We start from the raw sequence: 19,071 nt of genomic DNA, 5'->3' as shown, positions 1-19,071 counted from the left end.
CCTGTGCTCCAGGTTGTTTCACCTTGATGACGACGGTAGGTTCTGTGGATGATGACAAGTCCCCAGACCCTCCAGAAACTAGCAGTGTGACACCAAGATAGATGGCTTAGCGTCAATCTGAAAGTCTCCAGGGGGAAAGGGGTTTGGGATAGAAACAGAGACAAGAAGATTCCAGTGGTCTTCTATAGTGAGGCAGGAATTCTGTGGGGTAGGACATACACTAGGTCGCAACTGGATTGGTAGTGTTCTATAACCTAGTGCAAGTGAGCTATCTGAAATAAACAATACTATTGTCAAAGTTCAATTGAATCCAGTATACTATTTAATACCACTTACATCACAATACTAAATTGGTACCTGCATCCTTTTATCGCATCGCTTGGATGAGATGCTTCAATAAATCTTAGGAGTTGCATAACACTATAACACTATAATCTATAATTCAAAAGTCCAGAAGCTAATTGCTTTGCAATATTCCTGGTGTGCACAGTATCTTAGTAAAAGTACAATTGCAAGTCTTTGCTTGGTATTGCACGTTGTGTCCAAGAAATATGGTAATTGTTCACCAGGATACTCGAGACCTTGATTCCTCTCAGGGCTGTGAATTATGCCTCTATAGTCTTTTCAAGTTTGTAGATATGTGCTGTCTGTATTAAAATGCAAGAAGAGACTCACCGTTGGTTACGTTTTGGCCAAAATACCTTAACTGTGCTTTTCTTTTTTTTTTCTTTTTTTTAATGGATTTACGGTAGAAGGAAAGCCTCAAGGAAGTCATCCTGCAGGAACATGCAGCCGAAATCACGAAGCAAGGACACCAGTGCAGGAGCTGAGGAGAATCCGATCCGGATTACTGGAGCCAGGTAAGTGAAGGGGGAACAAATGAGGCCAAGCACAGAATAGTGAATGGGAGTGGTTTAAATACCTTCTCAGTCACGTTGGGGGTCATTTGCACACATGCATCTTTGGCAGTTGTCGCGTGTGTTGTATGTGAATATTCATGAGGCCAACTGTCTCTCAGGCCCGGGCCTGTGCAGAACGCGTGTGTAAGGCCATTATTATTCATGAAGCTCATATTGCCTAGAAGTTTGAAACTGCCACAAATTATAATACACGTTGACTTTAAAAGTGCAATTCAACTTTCAGTCTCATCGTTTTCAGTTCTGTGAATACACATAACATGATGCATCATATGGATATATGAACATAATTCCATTTATAAGTTGTCAATTTACAAGTGTCCATAAGCAACATAGGGTATACAGTTAGAAGCAACATAGGGTATACAGTGCCATATTAAAGGGTTATATTGATGGTGGTTAAAACAAGGCGGGCGGACAAGAAAAAAGACAGGCATGAGAGAGAATACTCATAACAGTGACTCTGTGCATAGATATGTGAGTGGGTGATTCACTGGGTGTATGGATTCAAGAGTGCATCTTTGAAGGGCTGTATGGGTGGGTGAGCGTATGTATTGGTGTGTTGGTGAGTGAATGGATGTCTATGGGGTACATGTGTGAGTAACTGCATATGTGAAAGGCAGTATTTGTGAGTGTTGGAGTATATAAATGACTATATTTGAGAGTGAGTGATTGTGAGAGTGGCTGTATGAATGAGTGTGTGCTTGTATCAGTGATAGCATAAGAAAGTAAGTATGTGTTAGTATCTGTATGAATAAGTGAGGTGTGTGTGTAACTGTATAGGTGAGTAAATGGGAGTGTGATTGATTTTTTTGCATGACTGACTAGGTGTTTGAGTAATGCTATGAATGAGTGGTGGTGTGTGAGTGTCTGTATAGGTGTATGAGCGCATATGATAGTGCTGTATTGAGGAGTGACTGCATGTATGAGTGAATATATGGGTAAATGAGAGGATGTGTGTGCAGACCTAGGAATCACTGAGTGGGTGTGTAGTAACTGGTATTGCAGTGTCTATGGTTTCAAAAATGATAGTCTGTATTTTAGATTTGGTGCAGCAAAGGTTATATTAGGGTGTGAGGAGCTGCAGCATATTATCACATGGATGATGTCATCAGTAATGTCATTTGAGATGTCATCAGTGATGTCATTAGTCATGTCACTGACCATGTCATGAATGATGTAATATGTGACGTCATCAGCAGTGCTTTACGGGGAAGCGAGTTATAGTTAGTTCAACTAACTATAACGGATGAATTTCTCTGGTTTTGTACAAGTAAAATGTCCAACTAACTATAACGTCCCTGAAAACAGTGTTATTTTTGTGAATTTCTAAGGTTTTATAAATGCTAATTTCTTACTATAACGTCCCTGAAACCTGTGTTTTTTTCAGTGAATGTCTAAGGTTTTTTTTAAATGCTAATTTCTGACTATAATGTCCCTGAAACCTATGGATTTTTCAGTGAATTTCGAAGGTATTTTAAATGGTACTTTCTAATTGCAATGTTAAAAAAAAATCTAACATTTTAAAACTTTTATAGAAATACGGTGATATTTCTGCTTTATAAAATATGCTTTTTAAAAATGAAAAAATATATAGAATACTGTATTTGTGTACCAATCGTGTACCAGTCACGGTGGTTGCTTGAATCCAAGAATTTTGCTGCCGTATTGGTTAAGTTTTGAATGATACGCGTTCGGTAAGCAATGGGTGAGCGATTCTTGACCCAGGTAATGTTACGCATTTGAGACCTTGCGGTGATAAGTCGCGCTATATAAAAACATCTGACTTGACTTGACTTGACTTTCCAGGGGTCGTGCCGGGTGTGCAAACCCATCGGTGGGGGTATTACTTATTGCATAGATGCATGAATGAGTGACTCACTGTTTGTATGTGTTGAAGACAGCATGTGTGCAGGACTGTATGGGTGGATGAGTGTGTGTATGGGTGTGTTAGTGAGTGAATGACTGTCTCAATAGTGTCTTTATGAGTAACTACATATGTTTTAAACTAGTATATGTGAGGATTGGTGTATATAAGTCACTATATGTGAGAGTGAGTGATTCAAAGAGTTCCTATATAAATTAGTATGTGTTTCTATAAGTGATTGCTTAAGAGAGTAAGTATGTGTAAGGTTCTGTAGAAGTGTGGTGATGTGTGTATAACTATATGCAAGTAAATGGATGTTTGATACTTTGTTTGCAAGTGTGACTATGTGTGTGAGTAACTCTATGAATGAGTGTCGGTGTGTTTCAGGATGTATAGGTGTATGAGTACATATGATGAGTGAGTACATGTATGACTGACTGTATAGGACTGTGGAGAATGAGTGGATGTGTGTGTAGATCTTGGAATTACTGAATAGGTGGGTTGTAAGTGGTATTGGTATGTCCATTGTTTTGAAAATGTTAGTTTCTATTTTTAAGTATGTATCAAAGGTTATATTAGGGGTCCTTGGGTGGGGCTTCCAAGATGGAAGTGGGCTGGGGTCAGTAATTGGGGTGTGGGAGGAACATGGCGACTGACGCCGGTCGCGGGAGGATCCAGGAACAGTGCGGCGTCTCGACATGAATACGGCATATAATACTGCTGAATACAGTAAACTCACCTGGTAAAGATGTGGTATTATCGATAGTTCTTGGAGGGATCCTTGACCTGATGTGGCCTTTGTTTTCTTCTTTTGGTGTTCTTCTGAGGAGCGGAGCGGTCTTCGGGAGCTGGAGGTCGGCGCTAGGGCCGGGAGGTGCCGATGGCCCGAGAAGCTGAGGCGGATCTAGAGGCTGTGACAGAGACTCGCAGCAGATTCGGCAGAGGCCGAGCAAGTCTCTGGGGGAGCCGTGCGAGGCTGTGGGTACGGATTCGGGCAGCAGCCACACGGCTTCATTTTGGATTTAATGGATTTGGCAGAATGAGTACCCTGCAGGTACCTTTGTGCACCTTGGAAACACAGTGTCCCTCAAATAATCACGAGGTAGGCAGGATATCGGGACGGGACCAGTGGGAGTGTATGGCTCAGGTCCTTTTAAATCCCACACTCTCCCCTGAATTACTTGCAAAACCAGTCGCTGAAGCTGACAATGCTGATAAAGCTGATCTGATCCGGAATAAGGTGGGGAAAGTTGTTGCGCTTGTGACTGTGCCGGTGTCTATACCCGGAGGCCCTTCCGTTATAAGGGGAAAAGGAAGGAGAGAAGAAAGGAGGAGTTTGTTGCTGGTGGGGCTATAGGAAAGAATAGAAACCAGCTCCGGTCTCAGACTCAGGTGAGGTTTAAAATTAGGGACACCCTGAATTCCCTAGAGAGCTTGAAAAAAGTCGTACCTACGACCCCCCACAAAAAGAAGAATACTAAGCTTGGAGGCATTGTGAAATCCAAGGTCACTGGCGGTATATTTGTAAGGGCTACTCCTTCCCTTAAATCCTACTTTAAAATTATGGAGCAGGCTGTGAGGCTACAAGATTCAGATCTAGAGGCCGTCGCAGGTACAGCTCTAGCCTCGCAGAGTAGCCCCTCTTAAATTCCTCTCAAGAATAGTTTTTCCCCCTTGGTTGAGCTGCAGGAGGCGCAGGAAGTGGTAACTAACATAGACTCGCAGAGTCCTGTCGGTTCTATTAGTCCTATTAGTCCATCGAGTCAGCTAGATGAGTCGACATCAGGGGCTGCTGCCGCTACCACTACATCTACCACTACCATTACCCCCTCCGCTCCAACTCATTTATCCAGCCAAACAACTCAAATAACTTCACAACTTCTTTCTGCTGGTCCCTCAGATATGCTGGAGTTAGCACATGAAGACCCTGAAGTAATGTCCTCTGATGGAGTTGGAGATGGAGATGGAGAGGGGGATTGAGTGATAAGGTCCAATTGGGACCCTTTCTTCATGCCTTAAGGGGTGACCTGCTTTCTAAATTTGCAATCTCTGAAGCAAACCAGAAGGGGATACAAGACAAATGCGAGGCATTAGAGTCCACGCTTGATGAAATCTGTGCCCGCACAAGTTCACTGGAACTTGAGGTCAAGACTTTCTCAGTCTCAGTTCAGGAGAACACGAATGATATTGAGGCTCTGAAATCCCAGAATCGAGCTTTACAACTGGACATGGAACGGTTAGAGATGCAGGCTCGCAAAAATAACTTGAGGATTCTTAAAATCCAGGAGGGAGTGGAGAAGGGGGATATTAAGGCCTTCGTGTGTAAGCTGTTAAGGGAGGGCGTTCTGAAAGATCGAGAAGATATTGATCTGGAAGCTGAGATCCAGAAAGTTCACAGGGATCCGTTTAAACCCAACCCAGACAGGAAAGCACCTAGGAGAATCCTAGTTAATTTCCAGACCTACGCAGTAAAAGAGCTGATTCTGGGGAGGTCCCTGAAGGGGATAACATCACACCATGAGATGGGGACATACCAGATTCGCTCAGATATAGGCAGTAGAAAAGCGCAGTGGCAGTGGGAGCTGGGTTCCAGAATGCCAGAGCTTAGGAGTCTGGGGGCACAGGTCCAAATGAAGTTTCCTGCATTACTAAAGTAATGTGGAACAATAAGATGTACAACGTTAATGCTCCAGAAGATGTGGATGCTTTATTGCTCCAGATTAGGGGGTGGATTGTGATAAACTCACCTGGCCGGCTTTTGATGTTTTTTTTTTTTTGGGGGGTGAGAGAAGTGAAGAAGGGAGAAAAACAGGGAAGAAAGGGAAGGAAAAAAAGAAAAGGGAGGGAAAAAAAGGAGGATGGGGCAGAGCAGGTATTCTGTGAATGCCTTAATCCTGTAAGATCACCATGTTAGATAACCACGTTACGCTTACGGCACTGGGTAATCAATCGAGGTGAGGCGAGGGGTGAGATTAATCTGTTGATGAAAGAGTATAATAGAACAATGAGACGTCGTTAGTTCCATGGAGGGTTCCATCTGGTGCTTTTGTGCCAAAGATGGAAGGTGGGTTCCTCAAGGGGGGGAGAGTGGGGAGGTTGGGGGGTGGGAGGGAGGGGAAGAAAAATTGGAAAATTGTCCTCATACAAATAAAGGTAATGTTTAATGGCTCAAGTTGGATAATCCCTTCTGAAATTCGAGATCCGATATGAGTAGAAAACAGGAGATTAAGTTCCTCTCCTGGAATGTTAATGGTCTTAGAAATCCTAGAAAGTTATCCCGGGTGTGTGAGTTTCTGAAGGAAAATGAGGCTCACATTTATTTACTGCAGGAAACCCACCTGGAAGCCCAAGAATGTAATCAGGGTTTTATTAAGTTTAGTTGGGTTCAAGACGTGATGCCCTCAAATCAGAGGGGTTGTACAAGAGGGGTGGCAATGATTATAAGACGTAACAGAGGGATTAAGGTGGTGAAATGGAGTACTGATCAGTGCGGAAGGTGGCTAACTGCAACTTTTTCCATTAATGGTATATCTGTAGTTTGTGCTGTATACTATGGGCCAAATGAGGATAATCCAGGTCCTCTCTTAAAGCTTCAGACCAATCTGTTAGAAACTTCAGGTCCATTGATACTGGGCGGAGATTTCAACTTAGTATTTGATACAGATCTTGACCGTACATCTAAAGCAAAATATAAGGTCCCATCTAGAACTTTCTCTACACTTAATGTTTTGGTAAAGGAGTTTAAGTTATTAGATATATGGATAAAGGAAAAGCTAGGGAGTATTCCTTTTATAGCAAAAAATATAGGCAATACTCAAGAATCAACTATTTTTTAGTTGATCAGAGCTTACTTTCAGACCTTAAGTCCATAGCCTACACTCCTGCGTCAATATCAGATCATTCTGCAGTAGAGATGAAACTTAACCTTACATCAGATGGGTGTCAAGGGAGATGGACTTTGGATAGGACTTTATTATTAGAACAGAGGGTGAGAATAGAGCTTGATGGGAAAATTGTTTTTCCGACTTAATATCGCCACCACCAGTGAACACATAGTTTGGGAGAACTTCAAGGACAATGTGAGGGGACTCCTGAGCTCCTTGATGATCATTAAAAGTAGATCAGCTAAGGAAGCGGATGCAGATAGCTCTAGGAGAATTAAGGAGAAGGAGAGGGAGCTGCAACAGGCAGCTCTTTCATCTAGAAGCCTTATACCACAGCTAGAGAAGGATCTGGTCTCCCTGCAAGCTGGTCTCAAAGCTAGATTAGATAAAATTGTAAAGGACAGATGGGATGCCAGTAAGCTGCAGCATTTGTCCTATGGTGAAAGATGTGGTTCCCTTCTTGCCTGGAAATCTAGGGCGGATCGAGTTCGGAACAACATAAAGAATTTGGTCCAAAGAAGGTCCGGAACACTACTGCAGAAAGAAGATGAGATCAGGGGGAGGCTAGATCTTTTATGTACGACCTATATAAGGAAGAAATAGATTATAATCCTGAAGCTGTAAAAACATGGTTGAATAAGAGAGATCTTCCCCATCTGTCTGAGGGTGACAGGATATATCTAGCCACTAGTATTTCAGAGGGGGAGATTAGAGAGCAGCTTAAAAAGATGTGCAGAGGTAAAGCCGCGGGCCGAGACGGGCTCCCGGTAGAGATATATTTGAGCCTAATGGATAGGGTTGTACCAGTTTTAAAAACTCTCTTTAATAGAATATTTTTAGATAATGAGCCTATCCCCCCCTCATGGTCAGAGGCAACAGTATCCTTGATCCTTAAGCCAGATAAGGGCCCCCAAAAAATCGAGGCCTATAGGCCCATTTCATTACTCAATTCAGATCTCAAGATTTTTTCAGGTATTTTGGCTTCAAGGGTGGCAAAAATTATTAAAACTATTATACACGCGGATCAGAGGGGGTTTATACCGGGAAGGTAGCTCAATGAGCTCACTTTTCAAGCAATAGGAGCGATTGATGTTGCAATGGAGAAAGGGTTACCATTAACACTTGTTGCAATCGACGCTGCTAAGGTATTCGATCAAGTCAATTGGAATTATCTCTGGGAGACAATGCGTAGTTTTGGTTTCCCATTGAATTTTATTGATGCTATTAAATCTTTGTTTTCGAGCCCACATGCAAAGATTTTAGTTAATGGTACCCTATCAGAATGGTTTGATATTTCAAGAGGTACCAGGCAGGGTTGTCCCCTGTCCCCTTTATTGTTTAATGTAAATATCGAAACTTTTGTTTGTTCCCTTAGAGAAGAACCCTCAATTTAGCCTTTTAAGATTGCCGATTTAGATCTTAAGGTTGCCCTTTATGCAGACGACCTGTTAGTGTATACTTCCGATTACGTAACAGCTATACCTACACAATATAAGTTAGCGGGTGAATTTGGTAAGGTCTCCGGCTATAAAATTAATAAGGAAAAAACTGAAATAATGAGCTGGAATTGTACTGATGTAATACCAGGAGCAAAAGGTTGGATGAGATACCTAGGGATACATCTAGCACAGCAGCTGAATGATACATCTAGGATCATTTGGGAAAAGGTCTCGAAGGAGGTGAGTTCCCTATTAGCGCTTGGCGAATCTCCCATTAAACATATACGGGAGGGTAAACCTCATAAAAATGATAATTTTACCCAAGATAACTTTTTTGCTTAACTCAATTCCACTTCCTTTTAACGCCAGAGATCTTGCCACCCTTCAAGACAAAATTGGGTCATTCATCTGGGCCACTAAGACCCCGAGGATAACCTGGAAAAAGCTAAGGAGAGGGCTGAAACTGGGGGGATTAGCTTTACCTGATTTGCTTTCTTATTGCCATGCCTTTCACTTCAAAAATTTTAGAATGCTAGCTAATAGTATTGATTCTTCCTCTCAGGGGCCGTTTGTTTCGGGCACTATTGCACGATATTCCCCAGGGACAGGAATTCTTTCTCTATAAATTTGGGGATCCCAAGTTCTACAAGAAAGTTAGACTTAAGGTTTTATCGGCTGCACTAAGAAATTGGAGATACATCAGGAAATCATTACGAATACCAAAAATATGCGCCCCGTGCCCCAATCTGGGACTCTCCAGGCACCCCGGATTGTCTTCAGGACCAATTATCACAACCGCTTAGATCTGCTGGCATTAGAGTATGGGGAGACCTCCAGGTGGATTTACATCTCATGAGCTGGGACCTAATGTCCCGTGTTACTAGGGGACTGACAAAATTCAAGTTTTATCAGCTATCCACATGGTGGTCATCACAATCATGGAGTAATGAAGACTCTAGTACAACTATTGACTCTATTGCTATAATAGGATCATGGAAACGTGAGGTGTCCTTTTGGTATGGGTCGTTCATAGAAACAGGCGTCTGTTTAGACTCAGAGTTGGCGAGACGCTGGGGTAATGTTTTTACCGAAAATGGACATGACCTGCGGAAACTCTGGTGTGACTCTTTTTCTATGTTACAGGCTGTGGTTAAACCAGCTAACCTTAGGCAAAATCATCTGTACACCACTTATAGGGTGTACTGGACTCCAGGTAACCTGTCCAAGATGTGCGCAACAATCTACCACTGTGCCAGATGTAAGTTTTCGGCCGCGGATGGCTTGCATATATTTATGAACTGCCTGAAGATCGGCCCCTTTTGGATGGAGGTATGTGGTTTCCTTGAAGAAGTTTTGGGCATGCAGATTGAAGTATGTGCTAGGTTAATCTTCTTTGGTCTCCTGGCAATTTATGGTTTGAACGATCTAGCCTCAAAGTTTGTATTATATGTAGTAACCATCGCTAGGAGGGAAATTTGTAGATCTTGGAAGCTTGAGCTACCGCCTACTTTTGCTGTTTGCCTAAAAAACATCGTCATGGTTGGTCAATCAGACATGGCCTGTGATAATTCCAGTCTTGATAAAATCTGGTCAGCTTTGGAGACTTGGAGAGCGAAGTATGATCAGTCCAATGATTATGCCAAGGCTTGTTGGTCTGGTCCGCCCTAATAACAGGTAGCCCTTTCGGGTGTTGTGAACGGGAGTGGGATAAGGATACAGCCGTGTCTTTGGGAATACTCTATCCCCTCTTCAGGCCTTCCATCAGGGTGGCCTCTAATAATGGCCTGTAGGAGGGAAGTAGAGATATTCCAACTAGAGCAATCTTTTATTGATGGCATGTATGAGGACACTTTTTTTTTTTAAAAACCCCAAAAAACGTCATATTAGGGTGAGAGAAGGTCTGCCACTATATCACATGGATGATGTCATCAGTGATATCATCAGTGATGTCATTTGAGATGTCATGAGTGATGTCACTGACCATGTCATGGGTAACATGTGATGTCATCAGCAGTGCATTGCGGGCACGGGAGTTATAGTTAGCTGAACTAACTATAACGTGTAATTTCGCTGGTTTTGTACGAGTGAAATGTCCAACTAACTATTACGCCCCTGAAACCTATGGTTTTTTCAGTGAATTTCTAAGGTTTTTTAAATGCTAATTTCTAACTATAACGTGCCTGAAATCTATATTTTTTTCAGTGCATTTCAAAGGTTTTTTAAATGCTAATTTCTAACTATAACGTGACTGAAACGTATGTTTTATTTCAGTGAATTTCAAAGGTTTTTTAATGCTAGTTTCTAACTATGCCTACAGAGGTAGGACATGAGACGAAAGAAGAAAAAACGCACAGAAAGAAAATAAGAAATGCAGAAAGAAGCAACAGAAGTCCTAAAAGACGAAGACAAGAGCAGGAAGAAGGAAGACGTGCAGAAAGAACAAACAGAGAAGCAGAAAGAGGCCTTGTTGGAAAAGCATCCTGTACCCTCAACTTTTTCAGATGGCTACTGGTCTTAACTGACTCTGACTAACCAGTCCTTGAGCCAGTGGCATGCTAAACGACACTTAGAATACAGTGAAAACACTTACATACACTAGGGAACACTGTGCGTTGGGGTACCCCTGTGATTACCATGGCCTCCTCTGTAAGACCTTAGTACATAATAGGGCGGGGGCTTACTAGAGGTACCTGGTGGGCTTGGTGGCCCCCAGGGACGCTCAGGATTGAAGAGGAATTAATTCCCAAACTTAAAATGCACCACAGTGTTTGTTTGCACACATGTCACCTCAGGCCCTGCCCCCTCCCTTCACCACTGTGCAAACGTGCCCCACGGCACGTTTTAAGTTGGGGGATTAACTCTCCTTGAATCCTAAAGCTCTCTGGGGTGCAACTAGCCCACCAGGTACCTCCATTAAGCGCCACAGAGCTGCGTTGCAGAGAGGTGTAAAAAGGGGCATGGCCTCAGAACACCTCTCTGCAACGCAGCTCTCTGGCACATACTGGAGGTTCTTGGTGAGCTAGTTGGCCCCCAGGGACCCCAAGTATTCAAGGGGAATTAGTTCACCATCTGCAAACGCGCCAAAGGGCGCATTTGCAGAGTGATGCAGGGAGGGGGTGGGGTCTCCGGCGCAATGTGTTGGTCTTTTTAAACATTTTTAAGAAGGGGTGCTGTGTGGCCCCCTTCTTTTCCTAATTTATTGGCCCTGGGAACCCCATCCCCCAGGGCCTGACCCCTATTTGTTTTTAATTTGGAAGGGGGCCTCGTGGCCCCCCTCCCGAGGCCATAATCGGCCCTGGGGACCCCATCCCCTCAGGCATGGCCTTTTTTAAAATGTATTTTAATTGGAGGGGGCTCCGTGGTCCCCCTCCTCAGGCCATTTATGGATGGCCCCAGGGACCCCATCCCCCGGGGCCGGCCCTATCCGTTGGGGACACGGGGAGCTGCTAAGATGCAGCTCCCCGTGTGGAAAAGCAATCTGCTTTGGTATTTAGAAGAGAGAGCAGGTTTCCTGCTCTCTCTTCCAAATACCAAAGCAGAGTTTGCTATGGCAGGGCGGGAGCAGCGACGCTCCCGCCCTGCCATAGCAAACAGCAGTGTCCCGTGGGTAGGCACACCGGGACACTGCAGGAGCCGGCCCTGGGAGGTGGCGGTCCCCAGGGCCATCGAGGGCTCCAGGAGGGGGCCGTGCGGCCCCCCTCCCACCATTTACAAATCCCGGGGGTGGTGGTCCCCAGGGCTTGGGGGTCTATCACAGACCCCCCAATTTTAATATTTAGAGCCCCAGGGAGGTGGTGGTCCCCGGGGCTTGTGGGGGGTTTCAAGCCCCCACACAGGTTTTTTTTATTTTCATTAAAAAAAACAAGCCTCGGGGGTGGCAGTCCCCGGGGCTGTGGGGGCAGTGAGCCCCCACAAATATTTTAGATAAGCCCTGGGGGGTGGCGATCCCTGGGGCTTGGGGTGTCTTTGAGCCCCCCCACACATTTATTTCAAAAGCCCCGGGGGTGGCAGTCCCCGGGGCCGGGGGGGCTGTGAGCCCCCCGCAATTATGTGTTAAAATCCCCAGGGGGTGGCGGTCCCCAGGGCTGGGGGGCCCCCATTACAATAAAAAAATTGCCCCCAGGATTTGACCCACCCGGGGGCTAAATATTAACGAAGCGCGGGAGTCCCCGCTTGTTTTTTTTTTTACGCAACCTGATCCGCGGATGCTCCACGGATCCTGTGATTTAAAAAAAAAACAATTGTTTTTTCGGCCCTGGAGGGCCTTGTGGGACCCCCTAAGCAGGCCTAGGGGTTCAGGGTGTTTCTACCCTGCCTCTTTTCTTGTTTTTCAGTTTTTCTTTACTGTTTTCTTGTGCCTCCATTCTACTGAGGCACAAGATGGCTGCCAACACTTCTTGGTTTGGAGCGTTGATAGCCAATTAGAATACAGCTCGTGGTCGTGAGAATCCGCAGATCCACCGCGGCCATAGATATCACTTTTTTTTAAATTTGATTTTCTCAGCAACTACTGAACGGATTTACACCATTTAACAAAAAGGTCTTTTCTGAACCAAGGGCTACCCTTTTGCCACATTTGGTGTAATTCCGTTCAGCAGTTCAGGCGGTAGCCGTATCTAAAGTTTCCTATGGAAAACTGCATGGGGAAAACACGTTTGGGACCCCCCTTTTTCCTCTGCCCCCGCTCGACGAATCACCCTGAAACTTTCAAGATAAGAGTGGACTGGAGTGCCCCACAAGTTTTGAAAATTTGCGAAGATTCGTCAACCTGTGCCAAAGTTATTGGTAATAGAATGTTGCGATTTACCTATGGATAATAGGTCCTAACTATAACTACTGGTAATATATATATATATATATTACCTACTGGCGGTCGCCAGTAGGTATATATAGTTAGGATTTTTTCTCTATGGGTTTTTTGAAAATTCTATGTCTAATAACTTTGGCGTTTGTGGACGGAATTGGCTGAAATTTTCAGGAAAATGGCACATTTTGTTTCTGAGCAGCCCCTGAAAATTGGGGGGGGGGGTTCGTCCAGGGGGGGTCGAGAAAAAAGGGGGGTCCCAAAACGTGTTTTTAACATTGAGTTTTCCATAGGGCGGTTGGCCTCACTTTTAGCCCGAACGGCTGAATGGATTTGCACGAAACTTGGCAAAATTGTAGGGACTGGTAGCCCGATGTGCCTTTTGTAGGTCTCAATATATGTGCTACAGTGGATTTTGAGAAATTAACGTTTAAAAAAAGATATATATCTGTAACAGCGGACCGGGCAGCGCTCCAGGACGCGTACTTTTCGCGCAACGGAGCTTTGTGAAGCGAAGCTGATTGGTTCTCCGGCGTCTGTCAACATTCCAAACAGTCCGTAGCGGCCGCCATCTTGTCTCTCGGTAGGATCGAGAGACAAGAGGAGGCCAAAGCGAAGGGGCAAATGACCATAAGGGGGAATAGTAGATCCTCGCTGACCCCCTAGGTTTGATGTGGAGGTTTTAAAAGGGCCCCGCGGGGCAAAAAAAAAAAATAATAATAATAATCGAACGGCTGAATGGATTTGCACGAAACTTGGCAAAATTGTAGGGACTGGTAGCCCGATGTGCCTTTGCTAGGTCTCAATATATGTGCTTCAGTGGATTTTGAGAAATTAACATTCAAAAAAAGATATATATCTGTAACAGCGCACCGCTTCGCGTACTTTTCGCGTTACGGAGCTTTGCGAAGCGAAGCTGATTGGCTCTCCGGTGTCTGTAAACATTCCAAACAGTACGTAGCGGCCGCCATCTTGTCTCTCGGTAGGATCGAGAGACAAGAGGAGGCCAAAGCGAAGGGGCAAATGACCATAAGGGGGCATAGTAGATCCTCGCTGACCCCCTAGGTTTGATGTGGAGGTTTTAAAAGGGCCCCGCGGGGCAAAAAAAAAAAATAATAATAATAATCGAACGGCTGAATGGATTTGCACGAAACTTGGTAAAATATTAGGGACTGGTAGCCCGATGTGCCTTTGCTAGGTCTCAATATATGTGCTTCAGTGCATTTTGAGAAATTAACGTTCAAAAACAAGATATATATCTGTAACAGCGCTCCGCTTCGCGGAGATAAAATTATATCTGTATTACCTAGCTGTTGCTAACACCAGTTAGCGACGGCTAGTAGGAGATAGCGACCATCTTGGGCCCCACTTTGCATGTGAGTGATATTTATCACTAATGACATGCAAAGTGGGCATGCCAAGATGTTAGCGACTGGAAACAGTCGCTAACATCGCTATCTCCTATTATCAACTTTTGAAATATTCGAGATAAGCGCGAATATCTCCAAAAAGTAACAGCTGCCCTGAGCAGTTCTTAGCCATGTTATCCAATGGGAGGTGGATAACATGGCTAAGAGCATTAGCTCGGTAATGCATGAATATCGCTGAGTTTTCAGCGATATTAATGCATTGCGGTCGTTTTTTATCGTATTTGCGATAAACCTTGATAATAGCAAGGTTTATCTGCGATAATTTCTGACGGTAAAAAAATCTTTGCAATGCATCGTTAGGGATAAATATCGCTTAACTTTGGTAATATGCCCCAACGTCTGTTAACGTTCGATTCGAAGGAAATCAGGAAGTGTTGAAAAACATTGTCTGCGCCATCTTGTCTTTTTTCAAATGCCACACTTTTGTCGTGCACGACGCTGTCGATCCTTAGCATGGCTCCCCACCCTCACAAGCATCTCACCCAGGCAGTGGTCACCCCCGCTCTCTGTCTTATGCATGGGTAATAAACCTTCCCCCATCTGCGCTGCTCTTCCCTGAGAATCACACCCTGTGCCCGCCCGACACCTCCCTTTCGCCCTATTCACTACCGCACCCTCTGACACTCCTTTTCCTCTGTGTCCGATTGTCCAGGCCGGTCCTAGGCTATCAGCTAGCCCTGCAGATGTAGTTTATGGCCACAGCTGTAAAGAATCACCCCTCTTCAAAGGAGTTATAGTAGATCAAGGCCCACACTCGATGAGATCCGTCACAGCAGAAGCGTTGCTATTATCTGAAAACCATCCTGTATTGTGATTGGGGAGGGGACCGAGCGTGAAGCGGAAGATTCCAGGGATGACTCTTTGTACATCAAAGTTTTTACAATTATGTGTCACATTAAAAATATATAGCACTCCGACAAAGTAGTAAGATTATAAAACTTTAATAATTTATAAATATATACAAGAAAACAAAAATAGTAATAACATATAAACATTTTTAGGGAAAAACAACGAAGTAGCGGTCGGCTGTGCGAATAGTCCCAACGCAGCACAACGTCCAGATTTCCGGCGTGGGGCGTCGCGGGGGGTGGGTCATCAGTAGCAAACTGTTGTGCGAATAGTTCCAAGGCAGCAGAACGCGCCGAAATCTAGATGACACGAAAGTGATGTCTAGTAAGTTGCCACCCAGCAAATAACGGCGTGGGGCGTCGCGGGGGGTGGGTCATCAGTAGCAAACTGTTGTGCGAATAGTTCCAAGGCAGCAGAACGATGGCACCAAGGTGATGTCCAGTAAGTTGCCGCACTGGTTTTGGTATCCTACAATGCTGCTCCGAATAACGGCGTGGGGCGCCCCGGGGGAGGCGGCGTGAACGGGCCTCTCCAGGTGGAGTGTCATCTGTTGTAGTGGGGCGCCCCTTTACCGTTTCAGTTGCCATTCCATCCGTTTTTGGTCCACTGTGTCAAAAGCCGCAATTCAGCTGAGTTGCGCCCACTCTTGCGGTGCAGCGATAGGCGGCTGTCACAGGACTCTCAAAATGGCGGCAGGCTCTTTCCTTTTTGGGCCTGGTCCACTGAAATGGCCCTGGGACACCTTGGAAATCGGACGCTTGTCTGCTAGGTCTTGGACCCCATTCTCGAAAGCGTCCCCTCCGCCTTGAGAATTCATCAAAAGTTTTGGGGGCCCCGACTCCTGCAGGCTTCTGGTGGGGAGCGGCTGCCATGATTGCTCGCGGAATGACCACGACGGAGCTACGAGATGGTGGTGCTCTCATGCTGACGCCAGTTTAGTCTGAAACATCCAGAAACAAGGTGGGGCTTTCATCGTTTGGGAAAAAAAAAAAGTTTTCATCCAATGAAAAGTGTTGTTTGTAGGTCATATGATCAAGCCTTCCATCATTAGGAAACCAAAAGTAAAATGAACCAATGAAAAGTTTTATAAACAAGTCACATGACCTGTTATGCGGCATAGGGTATAAAATGCGGAGAAAATACGTTGGCACGTGAGGCGGCGTCAGTAGCGGACCGATGTGCGAATAGGCCGAAGGCAATACAACGCGCCAAGATCCGGATGGCACCGAGGTGGTGTCCAGCAAGTTGCAGCACTGGTGTGGCCATCCTACAATGCTGAAAGTCGGCGTGGGGCGCCCCGTTGGCCTGTGAGTTTGCGTCAGTAGCGGACCGATGTGCGAATAGGCCGAAGGCAGCACAACGCGCCAAGATCCGGATGGCACCGAGGTGGTGTCTAGTAAGTTGCCGCACTGGTGTGGCCATTCAACAATGCTGAAAGTCGGCGTGGGGCGCCCCGTTGGCCTGTGAGATGGCGTCAGTAGCGGACCGATGTGCGAATAGGCCGAAGGCAGCACAACGCGCCAAGATCCGGATGGCACCGAGGTGGTGTCTAGTAAGTTGTCGCACTTCTGTGGCCATCCTACAATGTTGAAAGTCGGCGTGGGGCGCCCCGTTGGCCTGTGAGATGGCGTCAGTAGCGGACCGATGTGTGAATGGGGCCAAAGGCAGCGCAACAATATTTTCTGACTGACACCACAAGGCGCTGAGATGCCAAGATCCGGATGGCACCGAGGTGATGTCTAAGTTGCGGACTGATGTGCGAATGGGGCCAAAGGCAGCGTAACAATATTTTTTGTATGGAAGATACCACTAGGCGTTGAGATGCCAAGATCCGGATGGCATCGAGGTGATGTCTAGCAAGTTGCTGTACTGGTGTGGTCATCCTACAATGCTGAAACTCGGCGTGGGTCGCCCCATTAGCCTGTGAGATGGCGTCAGTAGCGGACCGATGTGCGAATAGGCCGAAGGCAGCACAACGCGCCAAGATCCGGATGTCACCGTGGTGGTTTCATAGTTGAGAGGCACTTCATCTGCAGTGGGGCGCCGAGATCCGGATGGCACCGAGGTGATGTCTAGCAAGTTGCTGTACTGGTGTGGTCATTCTACAATGCTGAAAGTCGGCGTGGGGCGCCCCATTAGCCTGTGAGATGGCGTCAGTAGCGGACTGATGTGCGAATGGGGCCAAAGGCAGCGCAACAATATTTTCTGAAGAGAAGACACCAAAAGGTGCTGACATTCCAAGATCCGGATGGCACCGAGGTGGTGTCTAGCAAGCTATGCAGTTGAGTTGTGTGCGCACTTGCGGCGAATAGGTCGAAGGCAGCATAACAATGTTTTTTGAATAGAAGACACCACAAGGCGTTGAGATTCGGTTACCACCGAGGTGATGTCTAGCAAGTTGCCGCACTGGTGTGGCCATCCTACAATACTGCTCCGAATAACGGCGTGGAGTGCCCGAAGGGGGGGGGAGCCGGCGTGAATGGGCCTTCCTAGGTGGAGGCTCGTCTGCTGTAGTGGGGCGCCCCTTTACCGTTTCAGTTGCCATTCAGCTGAGTTTCGGCTGCTCTTGATGCTACAGCGACAGGCGGCTGCAAGAGGACTCTCAAAATGGCGGCCTGTTCTTTGGATTTGGGCCTGGTCCACTAAAATGGCCCTGGGACACCTTAGAACTCGGACGCTCGATTTTTTTTTCCTTTCCTGTACATGCAAAAAAAGGTAAATGCCCGGTACGTTACACGCTTCATCTGCCAAGATGAACTCTCCAGAGGAACCGAAAAAAAATATAGTTGTGGTAACTATACCATGCATTGTCATATGGAGAGGTGGCACCAATTAATTATAGTGCTGCATAAAAGAGAGATTTGGAGGAGAACCCCTGACCTGCTAGTACATTCATCAAAGAAGTGGCACTGAGAGCTTCAGAGGCAAGGGAAACGGTCCCAAATATTTAGAAGAACTTTGGAAAGATTAAAATGACATGTTTAGATTGTGGCAAATTAATTTCATGTGGACAGATGAGTGTTACTCTAATAAATACAGCATATGAACATCATCATAGTCGATGGTTGGTAGAGACATTTTGACTATATCCTGGACCTGCCCGTCCTCGCCCAAAATGGCGCCGGAATAAATGGGACTCGTAACTCCTTGTTGTGTACTGGTTGCAGAACCTTGAAATCACGAGATACGTATGCAGTTTTGAAGCACATGGCGGGCGGGGACGAGAATTGATTGACTATTTCGACATCCCTATTGATATTAAGTTCTGATGTGTTATTGATTACTGTACTGTTGAAAGTTCGAATTACCGTCACCCATGGTACTTGCCCGCAAATGTATATCTAGATAATTTTATTGTAACTGGCCCTGTCGTATTTTAATTATAAAATGTACGTCCACCGATTCCGTAACTGTTAGACACCTTAGTTCTTGCAACCTAATGGCCCGCCCGTTACGTTCCTCTACAGTGTAAATGTCTATTCATCATATACGATTACAGTTTGCTCCGTGGCAGGCCCACGTGGTTATAGGCTCGTATTTGTATAATGAAATTTTCACAATAAAGGTTTTTAAAAGAAAACATGGTAGTAGTATATACATTGGTAAAGTTTTTAATAATAGTGACTGTTTTAGAATCATTAAAAGGCAAGTGAAATAAAGCAGACCAATTACATGAAGGGTAAAAGGTATAATACGAAGGAACGCAGTAAAGATAAATGGTCAAGGGCTGTTGTGTTTTCTATTCCTGCAACATAAAGTGATCGATAAGAATCTCATATTCAGGCGTATCGGCGACTAAGACAGCAGGTCGACCCTCTTTTGCTCAACAGCTCCGTCATGGGACGAAGAAACGCTCTTTTTCTCGAAAAAAGAATATATTT

General features: G+C 45.3%; 1 protein-coding gene across 7 annotated transcripts in view; it reads left to right on the top strand.

Annotated features, from left to right (window-relative positions):
- Window positions 1-19,071, top strand: part of LOC144768757 (interferon-induced very large GTPase 1-like) — a 690,917-nt gene that overhangs the window by 133,223 nt on the left and 538,623 nt on the right. For all 7 annotated transcript variants that reach the window (XM_078652668.1, XM_078652665.1, XM_078652666.1 and 4 more), the window contains exon 3: window positions 753-860. In XM_078652668.1, coding sequence (XP_078508794.1) covers window positions 753-860 — 108 coding nt within the window. The remainder of the gene's footprint in view (window positions 1-752; window positions 861-19,071) is intronic.

Source organism: Lissotriton helveticus, chromosome 7 (assembly GCF_964261635.1).
Source record: "Lissotriton helveticus chromosome 7, aLisHel1.1, whole genome shotgun sequence".
NCBI classification, from domain to species: domain Eukaryota; kingdom Metazoa; phylum Chordata; class Amphibia; order Caudata; family Salamandridae; genus Lissotriton; species Lissotriton helveticus.
This window is presented reverse-complemented; position numbering and strand designations above follow the sequence as displayed.